Genomic DNA, 13,373 nt, shown 5'->3' with positions numbered 1-13,373 from the left:
GTAACTATTCGTACCTAGGAGAAATCTGAAGTGTAAACGGAAAATTGAAAGCGCTCTGACATTTTGGATCCTCATAGGAAAGTCCGCCGTCTGCGCCGCGTTGCGGGTAAAGTGAATGAGTGCCTGGACTGTCAAAACGCCTTCTTTTTCGTGCGTATGCAACACGGACATCCATGGAGCCCGAATAGTTGCATGCAGGCATTGCAGGCGTTAAAATGAAATTCGCTCAGTATCCGTCGCATGCGACTCTAACAGGAACTTCGATTGTTCCTCTTACACTTTAACGTAATGCCAGCGATGCCTGTTGTGCCGATGAAGTAAATTAATACTGATTTTTAACGCGATATCGTCAATTTTCCGAGAAATGCATTATTTAAATCTATTAAAACGTCGTCGGCCCTTGAAATCGCAAAAAATTAAGTATCTGAGTATGACATGCAGAGTCTTTTTCGATCTACTCTAATAAGTCGTTCTTTATTCGGATTTTTTTGGTTTTTCTCCTTTTGATCTTTTCATCGCTTTCTTCCACAGTTCGCGAATTGGTCGATTTCAATTCGCCTCATTCTACCGTTGTCGATTTTTTCAGTGGCGTGGCGTGCTTTGCGATATATCGCTGTTCTGCCATTTAAACCTAGGGTAAAGAATCGATTACCAAGGTGTTCGCTGCGAACACCCTGATAATCGATCCTTTTCCATAGGTTTAAATGACATAACAATCGATATATCGCAAAGTACGCCACGCCACTGGATTTTTTACCTCGTTTCACGTTTGGGCCAAACCTCTTGACCAATTGATGAACTGATCAAATTCTGACCATTCCGCGGAATGGGTCATTTCGTAGATGGGGCGTAACATAAATAGTTGCTTGTGACCTGACATTCTGCAAGAGAGCGTTATTATTCAGTAATACACACTGTGCATTTCGATGAACTTCTTGAAGAGTCAGAGGTGAATGAAACAAAAAATTAACACTAAGGAAATAGTGAACACGCAACAGACCGTCAAGCACACTGCTTGGAAATTTTGAACTTACTGTGTCATGACGTAAGAAAAACGAACTAAACGGTTTTCTTGAGCACCTATTCGATTTCGCACCATGCTGTCTGAAACAGAAAAACCAAATGGTTTCCGAGGGTATGCTCCCAATATATCTAAGGTAGTGGCTGCGCCCCCTGACTGCGTCGCAGTTCAACCCCTGCGGCGCTCCGCGCCTTGGGTATAATGTTACCCGTTATTCATATGATTTCATATAATACAGAGTAAGACAACATTAAATACTTTAAATGTAGATCACATTTTTTTAAATGAAGGTATCTGAATACGTAAATATTTAACGATCAAACATTGAAAGGCATATGCCTGTGTCACATCGTCAAAGCTAGCCATCAAAATATCAAGGTCAGATGTTGTGATTGGCTTATCGATGACTTGGACCAATCACAGCACTTGACCTAGACATTTTGATGGAGTATTTTGATAGTGTGATACAGGCAATAGCAAACCTAAGTTTTATAAAGGGTTTTTTGTTAAATCTCGGTGACCTCTCATGATTTACGCAGATTCGAAGATGAAAATACCAGAGCACACTGAAAACCAATTCTCGGCGTTTTTACCAAGGTCCGTTGGTACCTTTACCATCTCACTTTTTTTACCAATTATTGGTAATTTTACCAAGACGGACTGGTAAGCTTACATAAAAACCGGTATTTTTACTGTTTTTTTCAGGTAAGAATATCACCTTTATTGGTAATCAATTCCCGGTAACTTTGCCATTTTATCTCGGTAATTCTACCACAGTCGATAAAAAATATTGGCAGTTCTAGGTACCAAGGTCCAGTAAAATTACCGAGAAAGTTCAATAATTTTACCGAGATTTTTCGGTAAAATTACCTATTCCATAAATGGTAATTATATAAAGAAAAAACTGGAATCAAATAGAACCCTGAATTCTTGGTAATTTTACCCTTTTCTTAGTAAATACACCGAGATTTTTTTTCAGTGCACGTATCTCGGTTTGCGACGTTGTAGACTTGCCGTCATACTTTATTTTTTAAATGGAAAACCACTCAACGTCAATTCTTGAATAAAACTTCCGTGTTTTTTCCTCTCCCTGCGCGGAAAACTCCATAAAATGTCAAAAAATGATATTAATTTGTTCTCTTTTAAAGAAAATACAATGGGAGCGGAGATTTTTAAACACCGCAAACGAGATACACTGTCTGGTGGTTTCACCGTCGATATAGAGGAGGACGGGGTTATATTGAAGTAAAACAAAACCTATTTACGGAATTTCAATTTTCTATCAATCTATTCTTTCTGCGCGGTCGATATCGTGCATTGGTTTAAGACAAATGGACCGCGTTACACAGAAAGGAACCAAGCCACATCAGCTATTGCCAAATTTAATTGGGCAATTTAATTTTTTACATGAAAACGGTTGTGCGGATTTTCGTGCAAATTTCAGTGAAAATCCTCCATGGTACGAAGCAAATGGAGATGTTGCATGTGTGAGGGGTTTGCGATTTGACCATTGATTCTTATGTAAAAGTTCGCGAGAAACACGATGGTGCCACTGGTCTTCTCTGAAATCATCTTCCAAGCTCAAAAAAAGCTCTCAAAGTGAGGCCAAAATGGAGGGGCTATCCCATCCTACTCTGAGAGTCCACCTCTATATCAAGACAAACTCTCCATGCAAAGATAGGGATGCCAATACATTGACAGGGTTGCCACTTTATTTGGGGACTCCAAAACTGAAAACATGGCATCACTGCCAATGTATTTGCTCCCTATCTTTGCATGGAGAGTTTGTTTTGATGTAGAGGTGGACTCTCAGGGTAGGATGGGATATCCTCTCCATTTTAGCCTCACTTTGAGAGCTTTTTTTGAGCTTGGGAGATGATTTCAGAGAAAACCAGTCAAACCATCGTGTTTCTCGCGAACTTTTACACAAGCATCAATGGTCAAATCGCAAATCTCTCACACATGCAACATCTCCATTTCTTAAAATGTTCAAAGAAATCCGAACAAACGTTCTCTCGTAAAAAATTCAATTGCTTGGTTAAACTTGGCAATAGCTGATGTAGCTTGGCTCCTTTCTGTTAAACTCGGTCCAAATATACGTAAGCAAACTTGCACATAACGAGATCTGATTGACTTAAGTACACAAAGCACTTTTGGCGCACTTTAAGGAAAATTATTCCAAATCTAGGTAAACGCAGCACAATTATTGCACCGACTGAGAAAAATGCGCAAGACTGTCCATATACACTTAATGATTGCATTTTTGTTAGAGATAAAAGAGGGTCTGCGGGCTGATTGTTTGGATTGATAGACAAAGCTACAGTCAAAGAAGACATTACAAGTACGGAGCGATCCCATTGGTTGAAATGGGTGGTTCTCATCGACTAAGAGAGAAAATGATGTACTAACTTCAGGATCTCTCATGGTTGCCGTTATTTAGTCTATTACTTCCCTCTTTTGTCCATTGCAGCCACCCGCTTCCACCAATAGAATCACTCCATTTCTCTTTTGTCTATTCTGTCTATAGTTTTGTTCATCAGTCAACAAATTACTCACGAGCATTCTGGATAGTGGCTAATGTGAGTATTTTGTGATTTATATAATGGCAAATTTAACGTTTATCAGTCTATCAATCTCAACAATCGGCCCGCTGGTCTTAACAATTCCGAGCCGAAAAACTTTTAAAAAAAAGTCTACAGTCTTACATCTGAAAACAGGATTCTTAATGATGCGTTATTATAAGTTGAAAGGACGAGCTGCGAATAATAACAGCCAATGATGGGTTGTTAATGTAGCGTCGCAAGGTTTCGTCGAAAAAAAAAAATAGTTATGAATAGTGTATATACAGTAGTATAGTTCTACCAATAGGATTCGTTCATATATCCTTTTCGTATTCTTTGTCTATTGTTTTGTCTACCGATTTCAAGAAGCAGCCCGCTGCTGGACTTACCGCAAATCAAGTCTATCGTGCACAAATGAATGGGTGTGAATATATCGAACTTGTCACCGTTCAAATGTTCCTTTAGGTTGCTCACAAAGGTTTTTACATGGTTGTAAAAATGAACGTCGAAAAGCGGCAAGAGCTTAGTTTGAAAGCTGGGATTCATGATATTACGTATCATACGCCACTCAGTTCCTGAAGCGAAGTAGGACAAATTCGTTAAATATCAGGTAAATATACAACAGAATAGATTGCAAATCTAATCTTGACTTATTACTTCAACAATAAAAACGCATTAAAATACAAAAACAAATGGATTTACAAGGCTAAGGAAAAATAAAACAAACCAGAAGGTTTTGGGCCAATTACGTGCCCATTCTCAACTAGAACAAAAGCTGAAAAATGTAAAAATTAAAACAAGAAAATGAGCATGCAACTGACCGAGGTGGGAATCAGTGCAAACTGAAGAACAGAGCAAAAATGGACAGAGGGGCACTATCACCTCCTTGATATCTGTTCTTTCTGATATCTGATCTGATTTTCAGTTTGCACTGATTCCTACCTCGGTCAGTTGCATGCTCATTTTCTTGTTTTAATTTTTACATTTTTTAGCTTATTTGTTCCCGTTGAGAATGGGCATGTAATTGGCCCGAAACGTTCTGGTTTGTCCTATTTTTCCTTAGCCTTGTAAACCCATTTGTTTTTGTATTTTAATGTGCTTTTATTGTTGTGTGCATTCGGGCTATTGTGTAGGTATCATCTCTCTCTTATCACTTATTAGTTTATAGTTCATACATCCAAATATATGACGGATTTAAACAAAATATCAAACGATAGTCCAGGCGCCTGGTAAGTCTACCTGGAATTTTGGGTACACAGCGATTTTTTTGGCTTACTTTCTGTTTTTTGGGTCGCTGAATCCGAATCTGAAGTTTCCTACCGCGTATTTGGTGAGCATTTTCCGCCATTTTGAAAAAATGGCCTAAAAAGGCCTTTTTTTGCGGGTTTTTTTATGTAGCGACTACGCATGAGAAAAAATCCCGGATTTAGCTAATGTTTTGAATAGCTGACAAAATTTGGAAGAAAATGGTATATGAATATGCTAGGTTTGCTCAAAAATTGAGGAACCTCGGATCTCGGAACTTTGGAACGCTTCGGAAATTAGCTGACCGCGGCGAGCCGGATCACGCGTTAACGGGTGCGCCGCGAAAACGTGAATGGGCGCGATGTTCACGATGCTGTATCTTCCTCAATTTTTAAGCAAACCTAGCATATGTATACACGATTTTCTTCCAAATTTTGTCAGCTATTCAAAACATTAGCTAAATCCGGGATTTTTTCTCATGCGTAGCCGCTACATAAAAAAAAACCGCTAAAAAAGGCCTTTTTAGGCCATTTTTTTAAAATGACGGAAAATGCTCACCAGATACGCGGTAGGAAACTTCAGATTCGGATTCAGCGACCCAAAAAACATAATGTAAGGCAAAAAAATCGCTGTGTACCCAAAATTCTAGGTAGCCTCATTTTTAGCTACCAGGCGCCTGGACTATGAACCGAGTTTCACAGAAAGAAACTAAGCCACATCAGCTGTCGTCAAATTTGGCCATTCAATTTTTTTATAAGAGAACGATTGTGCGGATTCCATTGAACATTTTCAGGAATTTGTTTCAAACTATGCAGAAAATTCACTGATATTTGCACGAAAATCCGCACCACCGTTTTTATGTACAAAATTAGGTTTTCCAATTAAATTTGGCAATATCTGGTGTAGCTTGGTTCCTTTCTCTTTAAAGCGGTCCAAATATCGACGATGCAAGTCCTTAATTACGTATCTCGGAAAACGTGATTTTTCAGGAGAGCGAAAGAAATGGCTACATTCCTCATCTTTGAAGGCAGAGGGGAACTAATTTTTTCAGATAGAAAGGATAAGATGCTTCATGAGACTCTAGCATCATTTTGAATGATACGAGTATTGTCGTCCGTCCCGAGAAATGGCCGAAAAAGCGAGATATGTGTTCGTGGAACCATGGTCCAACACTGAATTCTGAGATACGTGGTTGGCAAATTACTGTTTCAAACCTATTTTCTGCCGATTTTGTCTGGATAAAGACCAGAAATAGTCTAACAGGGCTGTGCACTCTAATTTGCCTCTAAGAGAGTTCAGTTAATCCTACAGCGTGGATGGAACATCGTGCCTTGCGGATAATATGGATTATCGGATGCCATAAAGAACCCCACAACCCATGCTAGTGCTGGTACAAAATTGAATGGATAAAAAGTTAATTGGCGCCTCCAAGTGTAATATTACTGACTAAATCTACTTCCGAGAGGTACCTGAGTGATCGAGCGCCTTCAAATATGCTTTTATGCAACACTTATATCAAAAGTTTAACCCCCTTTTGTCTAACAGCGACTGTCATATCACCCATGAAAATGTGACTCCTGTTCACTATGTTTTAAGGTAGAAACTCAATTTTATTAACACACTAAAAAACCGGACTGGATAAAAAATCTTAAAATCCGGTTTGTTTTCGATTCGAATAATAAATACTCTCACTTACATAATACTCTTAAAAACATGGGTTGAAATTTGAAGCAATAATTTGGATTAATAATGATGTTGTAGGCGTTAGGCGTAGTGTAGTGGATTAACCTGAGACTGGCAACAGCGCTGGAAACCTTTGACAGCAGTTTGTATTGAATTCCCCATTTTTTGTCCTTAAATTTGGAATGACTATGCCAAAAGGTAAATTTAGGAATTTTAGGAAAAATTAGGTGTCACAGAACGGCCATTAACGCTGCTGAAGAAAGTTGTACATTATATACATAGGGTGTTCAAAAAGTTTTGCACACTTCCGGATTTTGAGCGAACGAAAGCAGCTATTGATTTGCAGTTTATGTGTGCTTAAAGTAGACGTAGGTAATTATCAATAAAACAACAAGAACAAAACTAGAACAACTCTCTAGCTTAAAAAATGACAGAGATACAGGGTTTTGAAAATGACATGTAGCGTGACCGCCTCCAGGATTTTTAGCTACAAATATGTTTATCAAGGGGAAAAAAGTTAAATGGGAATTGAGTGTTTTTATTGAAAAAACTTACAAAATCTTACGGAAATTGACGAACTTCAAGTTTCTTCATCGGATGACACGGATGACTCAACGTTCGGCTGTTTTTCGAAGTATTTTCCACCACTTTGAACACAAAGCTTCAGCCGTTCTGCCCACTTCACAAGGATCGTCTTTCCGAGGTCCTCTTGACGGAGGGTTTTGAAGCATTTTTGAACAGCGGTTTTGATCTAGGCTTTGGAATGGCTCTTTCCTGAGCTAAAGAAATTTCTGAGAGGCACACGATTTGATTTCATAGCCTAGATCAAAACTGCTGTTCGAAAATGCTTCAAAACCCTCCGTCAAGAGGACTTCGAAAAGACGATCCTTGTGAAGTGGGCAGAACGGCTGAAGCTTTGTGTTCAAAGTGGTGGAAAATACTTCGAAAAACAGCCGAACGTTGAGTCATCCGTGTCATCCGATGAAGAAACTTGAAGTTCGTCAATTTCCGTAAGATTTTGTAAGTTTTTTCAATAAAAACACTCAATTCTCATTTAACTTTTTTCCCCTTGATAAACATATTTGTAGCTAAAAATCCTGGAGGCGGTCACGCTACATGTCATTTTCAAAACCCTGTATCTCTGTCATTTTTTAAGCTAAAGAGTTGTTCTTGGTCTTGTTTTATTGATAATTACGTCTACTTTAAGCACACATAAACTGCAAATCAATAGCTGCTTTCGTTCGCTCAAAATCCGGAAGTGTGCAACATTTTTTGAACACCCTATGTACATCCCCAGAATATATAGGAAGAACCAAACCACTATACAATATTTATAGGTTTGTGTGAGAATATTCTAAAGTTCCAGGATATTGTAAAGATCTTTTCGAATTATTGCTAATGCTTACCCTGGAATCATTTTTTGTTTTGTTTTTCAAAGACAAAATCACCAAAAATTATTTCAGGATATACTTACTTATTTTGTGTAAATTTTTTTAATTCATAATTTCGTACATTTTTAATAAAAATAACTTAAGTTTAATGTGCTTACCTGATGCAGAGAACATCGTCGCTGTGCCAATTTTAACGTTACGGTAGTGGTATATTTTGTCAATATTTTCAGAACTGGCCAAGACTGCCTGAAACATCAAAAAAAATGTGTGAAATTTTAAATTCCCTTCAGAGACTTAGGAGTTGGAGTAAATTCACCCAAACAAGTCGTAAGAGGGAATTGGCACAGGGACATCGCAGCTTTGTTTTGATTTTCTCGACTTCTTACAGCATTAGAGTTCCTACGATTACTTACATACATACATACAGCCACTTTTACAGTGCTTTTTGGCGCTCTGCGACGTCTAGCCGCTAAAGTCCCCTATCCTCCCAAATGTCTTCAAGGAGTCGGCACTCCCTCATTTCCTCTAAAACCCCAAATCGCCATCCTTTCACTGGGCGTCGCGTCCCCTCGTCTCCTCCCAGGAGGAACCAATCAAGCATCTTCTTCGGCAGCCTTTCTGCCGTCACCCCATTAACATGACCATACCAGCGGGCTGATTGTTGAAATTGATGGACAGACCTATAGACAAGGAAGACAAAAGGGATATGGATGGATCCCATTGGTAGAATCGAGTGATTGCGGTGGATAAGGGAGGTAGACTAACTAAATAGATTAACTAACGGCAACCCACGAGAGACCCTTTAGTTAGTCCATAATTTTCTCCCTTAGTCTTTATGATCCTGCCATTTCAACCAATAGGATCGCTCCACACTGCTTGTGTCTTCCTTGTCTATCACTTTGTCTATGCATTTCAACAATCAGCCCACTGACAAGCTGTTTGGTCATGATGTCGAGCGTGATGTCATTTTCCCGTAGATATTGTCATTTTTTTCGTAGAAAATAACATCATACGATTACTTTGTTGATATAATTATGTTAGAATTTTTAAGAGTTTTGCTGGCTGTTTTAGAGAGCAGGAGCTAACCCGCGGGCCGATTATTGAAATTTATAGACGAAGCTATAGACAAAGAGGACATGAGAAGTAGGTATCAGCGATCCTATTGGTTGAAATGGGTAGCTTTTATAGACTAAGGGGGTAAATGATGGACTGACTATCGGGTCTCTCGTGGGTATCCGTTAGTTAGTCGATTACATAGCATGGTGTCAACGATCATGGTGTCAACAAACAGTTTTTCTAAGTTTTTGTTGACACCATGATCATCCAAAAATAAAAAATTCTGACCCTCATGAAAAATGATCACGGTGTCAACGATCACGACGTCAACGAAACTTAAAACTTGCCTCAATAACACCTTTTAAATCTCAAGTCTTGTTTTTCTTGTGTTATTCACTCTAACCTAACCTAACCTAACCTAACCTAACCTAACCTTACCTGACCTAAACTAACCTAATCCAACTATACGTGACCCAGACCTCTCCTGTACACTTAATTTTTTAATTTTACTCACAAGGAAGATATTTTTCTGTTTGTTGACACCGTAATCGTTGACACCATGCTCAGGGCCCATTTTTGCGTTTTACTGCCTGATCACGACGTCAACAATCGTTGACTCCATGATCAGATTTTTGGTTTGTTGACACCATGATCGTTGCCACCATGCAACGTTACCAGTTAGTCTATTACCTACGTCCTTTGTCCGTTGCAACTACCCGCTTCCACCCAGAGGATCCCTCAATATCCTTGTTGCCTTTAGAGTCCCTTTATACCCAGAGTTAAGACAACTCACTTTTGGTTGGGCCAGGGTTGGGCTGAAAGTGGCCTAAAAAAAAATCCAATTCTGATTGGTTCTCGCTCATGGAGGCCGAAACGAGTAGGTACACCAAGATGGTGGTACCTCGAACGTGAACAAGAATAATGAAAATATTACCTAATTGTGGTTTATCAAGAGTAAATTGTTATTTCCATCGGTCCAAAATGAAAATAGATTAAGAAATTATTCACAAACCAATCTCATTTTCTTTTTAACTGATCAATTTGTTGATGTTGTTGTTTTTGTGTGACAGACATCGCAGGATTCCTTATCCTTATCCCTCAATATCGTTCGTTTGGGTGCACGCGTTTCGGCCTCCATGGCCAGCCAAGGCCGGCTGCCAGTCAGCTGATAATCGAGTTGTCTTAACTCTGGGTATAAAGGGACTCTATTTGCCTTCTTTGTCTATTGCTTTGTCTATCAATTTCAATAATTAGCCCGCTGTATGGCTCGAGGACGATTTTCTTCTTGGGGGAGGGCACCGCAGTGAGAGGGTATAGCCCGCCCCTTATCTCCCCCTTAACCGCTCCTTCCAGTCGCCTTTCCTCCATTCGTATAAAACTTAATGAATGGTTTATATCCATATTATTGGAAAAAATACGCGTGATACAAAAAATGACAATATTCAATATTAAGCGCTCAGCCGATAGGCAGCGCTTTTTGATTTCGACTTGCCTCTGAGTACTAGTATACTAGTGCTAATGCGTTTAAATGGCGCACCAGCTCATCGATGTGTAGGCTTTTTTGGGGGGGGGGGGGGTCTGGGGGGTCCATTTTTAAAATAAATAAAGCTGTGAAAACTGTATTTTATGCTTTTAACTTAATGCGCAGGTAGTTTCGATCGTTTGTCTATAAGAAAATTTCTTAGCGGTAGAGTAATTCTTATCGAAATTGATCGTTGAACTCAAATGAAGCCTAAAAAAAACGCGCCCGATGAGCTCAACGGTGAGCTCATTTTCGGGAAACAAAAATACGCGTTTATGGTTTCCTTGGTAACCTTTGTTTGCTATCAGCTGATGTTTTATTTCCATTTCCCAGCCAAATCGACGGAGTTTATACGTCCTTTCTTCATTAAATACATTTACTAACACCTGAGCGCTTTTCTAATACGACAGTATTAGAACTTTCCCGCTTGTTTTTACTCTCTTCCTTGCTGTATTCAGGCAGGAGATCCCTTCACTTGATCTCCACCACTAATTCACTTGCAGTTCCCAAACGCCAATTTCATATGAATCAAGTTATGATTCCCACCTGTATAAATCTGTCTAATTATATACTTAGCTACTTACATTCACCACTTCTCGGCTGCTGACAATAAGGTGGGGTTTTCCTCGCTCCCAAATCCCAGCAATAATACCAGGATAATTCTTCTTGAATGTTTTCAATTTTCTAAATAAATCTGAAAACACCCATAAATTTGTGATATATTCACCAATGTATCGGACAATTTGGAATTCAATCAAATGAATCAAATCAAATAAAATCAAATTGAAAATTTGAAATCAAATGAAAGTACCTCAATTATGACCTAGGTGCAGAGATTATAATAAGAATATATGCATGACGCTAGAGCCTATGTCACAAGCACAATGGAGGTAGCGGTAGCTCCTTCTATTTACATACGTTCTATTTTGCATTTCACTCATGCATACTTCATAAAAAGAAGTGGAGCATCCTACAGCTGCAGTGCTGCACTCTTGCAGCTCTTGCTTTGCATTATTGTTAATTTTTATGTAAAACTGAAATCTCTTTTTCCAGGAAGATCACATAATGTATTTATAAATAGCAAACAAACCAATACTATTGCTCGAAATTTTCCTAAATTATTTTTCACACAGTGGAGGATACTTTGGGAGGTTTTCAAGATATGGCGTTGCGTATTTTTTCATTAAAACAATATAATATGTTCGGCAAGTCTACGACGTCGCGTCGTCTCTTAGTTTAACCGTCGAAACGGCCCTCTTGTTTTAGAGGCATGCAATGCTATTTAATATCGTTCAGCTACTGTAACACACGTCTCCGAAAGTTTGTAATTGATCGTTAAAAATGTAAATCATTTCCAAATGCATACTTTTCTTCAATGTTCGACAGGGTTAATGGACGAATGTAAGCTTTTTAATGATACGTGCACTATAATCCGCCACACACAGAAAGTTTCTCTAACGGTGCGAATATCGGGCTATCAGGCTCCTCACGGAGATCTTGAAGCATCACTACACATAATGAGACAAACGAAATCCACACAGAATGGAAATAGAGCAAGGAAAAGGACGCGCGTTAATGACGGCGCAGGGATACAACTATTCGTGCTCGATGAATGTCCGTGTTGCGTCTGAAAAATTGAAGGCGCGATGGCACGAGGCTTGAACCCGTGATGCTTCGCTCAATGCTGTCAACGAAAAACCTCTCTGATTCGGAAGAAAAGTTAAGAAAAGATGCCCGATACGTCTGGATGGATATCCATTCTAAAACTCGTTTTGTACCGGTCTCATAAAAATCGCGACGCGCATGTTTTTAGCAAGCCTCGGGTCAATGGAGATGTTGCATGTGTGAGGAATTTGCGATCTGACCATCGATTAATATGTAAAAGATCGCGAGAAACTCGATGGTGCTACTGGTTTCCCTGAAATCAACTCTAAAGCTCAAAAGAAGCTCTCAAGTTGAGGCCAAACTTTAGGGGATATCCCACGCTATCCTGAGAGTCCACCTCTACATCAAGACAAACTCTCCATGCAAAGATAGGGAACAAATACATTAGCAGGGTTGCCGTGTTTTCAGTTTAGGAGTCCCCAAATAAAGTGGCAACCCTGCTAATGTATTTGTTCCCTATCTTTACATGGAGAGTTTGTCTTGATGTAGAGGTGGACTCTCAGGATAGCGTGGGATATCCCCTCCATTTTGGTCTCAACTTGAGAGCATTTTTTTGAGCTTGGGAGATGATTTCAGAGAAAACCAGTCAAACCATCGTGTTTCTCGCGAACTTTTACATAAGAATCAATGGTCAAATCGCAAATCTCTCACACATGCAACATCTCCATTAAGCCGGCTTGGCGCTTAGGCTGGTAGTCATAGATCGTATTCGATACATCAAACAGGTGAGATTGTATCGATATTGATTGGCTCAACATGTAAACATAGCCTTAACAGTCAATATAGAAATCTGAGGTAAATGGTCTTTTGTGATTGAATTTTCATTCTTTCGAGTACCAAATGGCAATGAAAAGTGAATAATTGATAGCAATGTTCTCATTTTCGGCTTCTCCAAATTAATCCTAAAATTTTTGTTTGAGGTCATGTTCTATAGTTTTGAACCAAACGATACATCGAACCACTACCGAATACGATATATTGATTTTTGGCTTAAATTCAGGGAGAAATTCACCTAGGACAGTCACCCTGCTAAAAATGTTCCATGTAGATTCACGTGGAAATGACCCGATTTCCATGTGATTTCGTGGAAATCGTCTGACTTCCATGTCCTTCGACATGGAAATCATAACGTTTCCATGAAACTCACATGGAAATCAAGTCTTCATGGAAATGAAAACATTTCCTTGTGAGCTCGACATGGAACTCAAAACACTTCCATGCAACTCACA

At 39.1% G+C, this 13,373-nt stretch overlaps 1 protein-coding gene across 2 annotated transcripts in view; it reads right to left on the bottom strand.

The window, feature by feature from the left end:
• LOC109035369 (cytochrome P450 4V2) overlaps window positions 1-13,373 on the bottom strand; it is a 36,987-nt gene that overhangs the window by 20,114 nt on the left and 3,500 nt on the right. Inside the window, exons 3-6 of one of the 2 annotated variants that reach the window (XM_019048978.2) lie at window positions 11,064-11,173; window positions 8,060-8,147; window positions 3,972-4,157; window positions 1,035-1,104 (exon numbers count right to left, since the gene is read on the bottom strand). In XM_019048978.2, the coding sequence (XP_018904523.2) occupies window positions 1,035-1,104; window positions 3,972-4,157; window positions 8,060-8,147; window positions 11,064-11,173 (454 nt within the window). The remainder of the gene's footprint in view (window positions 1-1,034; window positions 1,105-3,971; window positions 4,158-8,059; window positions 8,148-11,063; window positions 11,174-13,373) is intronic. The other variant, XM_072303152.1, reaches the window with a different exon arrangement.

Source organism: Bemisia tabaci, chromosome 8 (assembly GCF_918797505.1).
Source record: "Bemisia tabaci chromosome 8, PGI_BMITA_v3".
Classification (NCBI taxonomy): Eukaryota; Metazoa; Arthropoda; class Insecta; order Hemiptera; family Aleyrodidae; genus Bemisia; species Bemisia tabaci.
The sequence above is the reverse complement of the archived record's forward strand: the minus strand, read 5'-3'. Positions and strand labels throughout refer to the sequence as shown.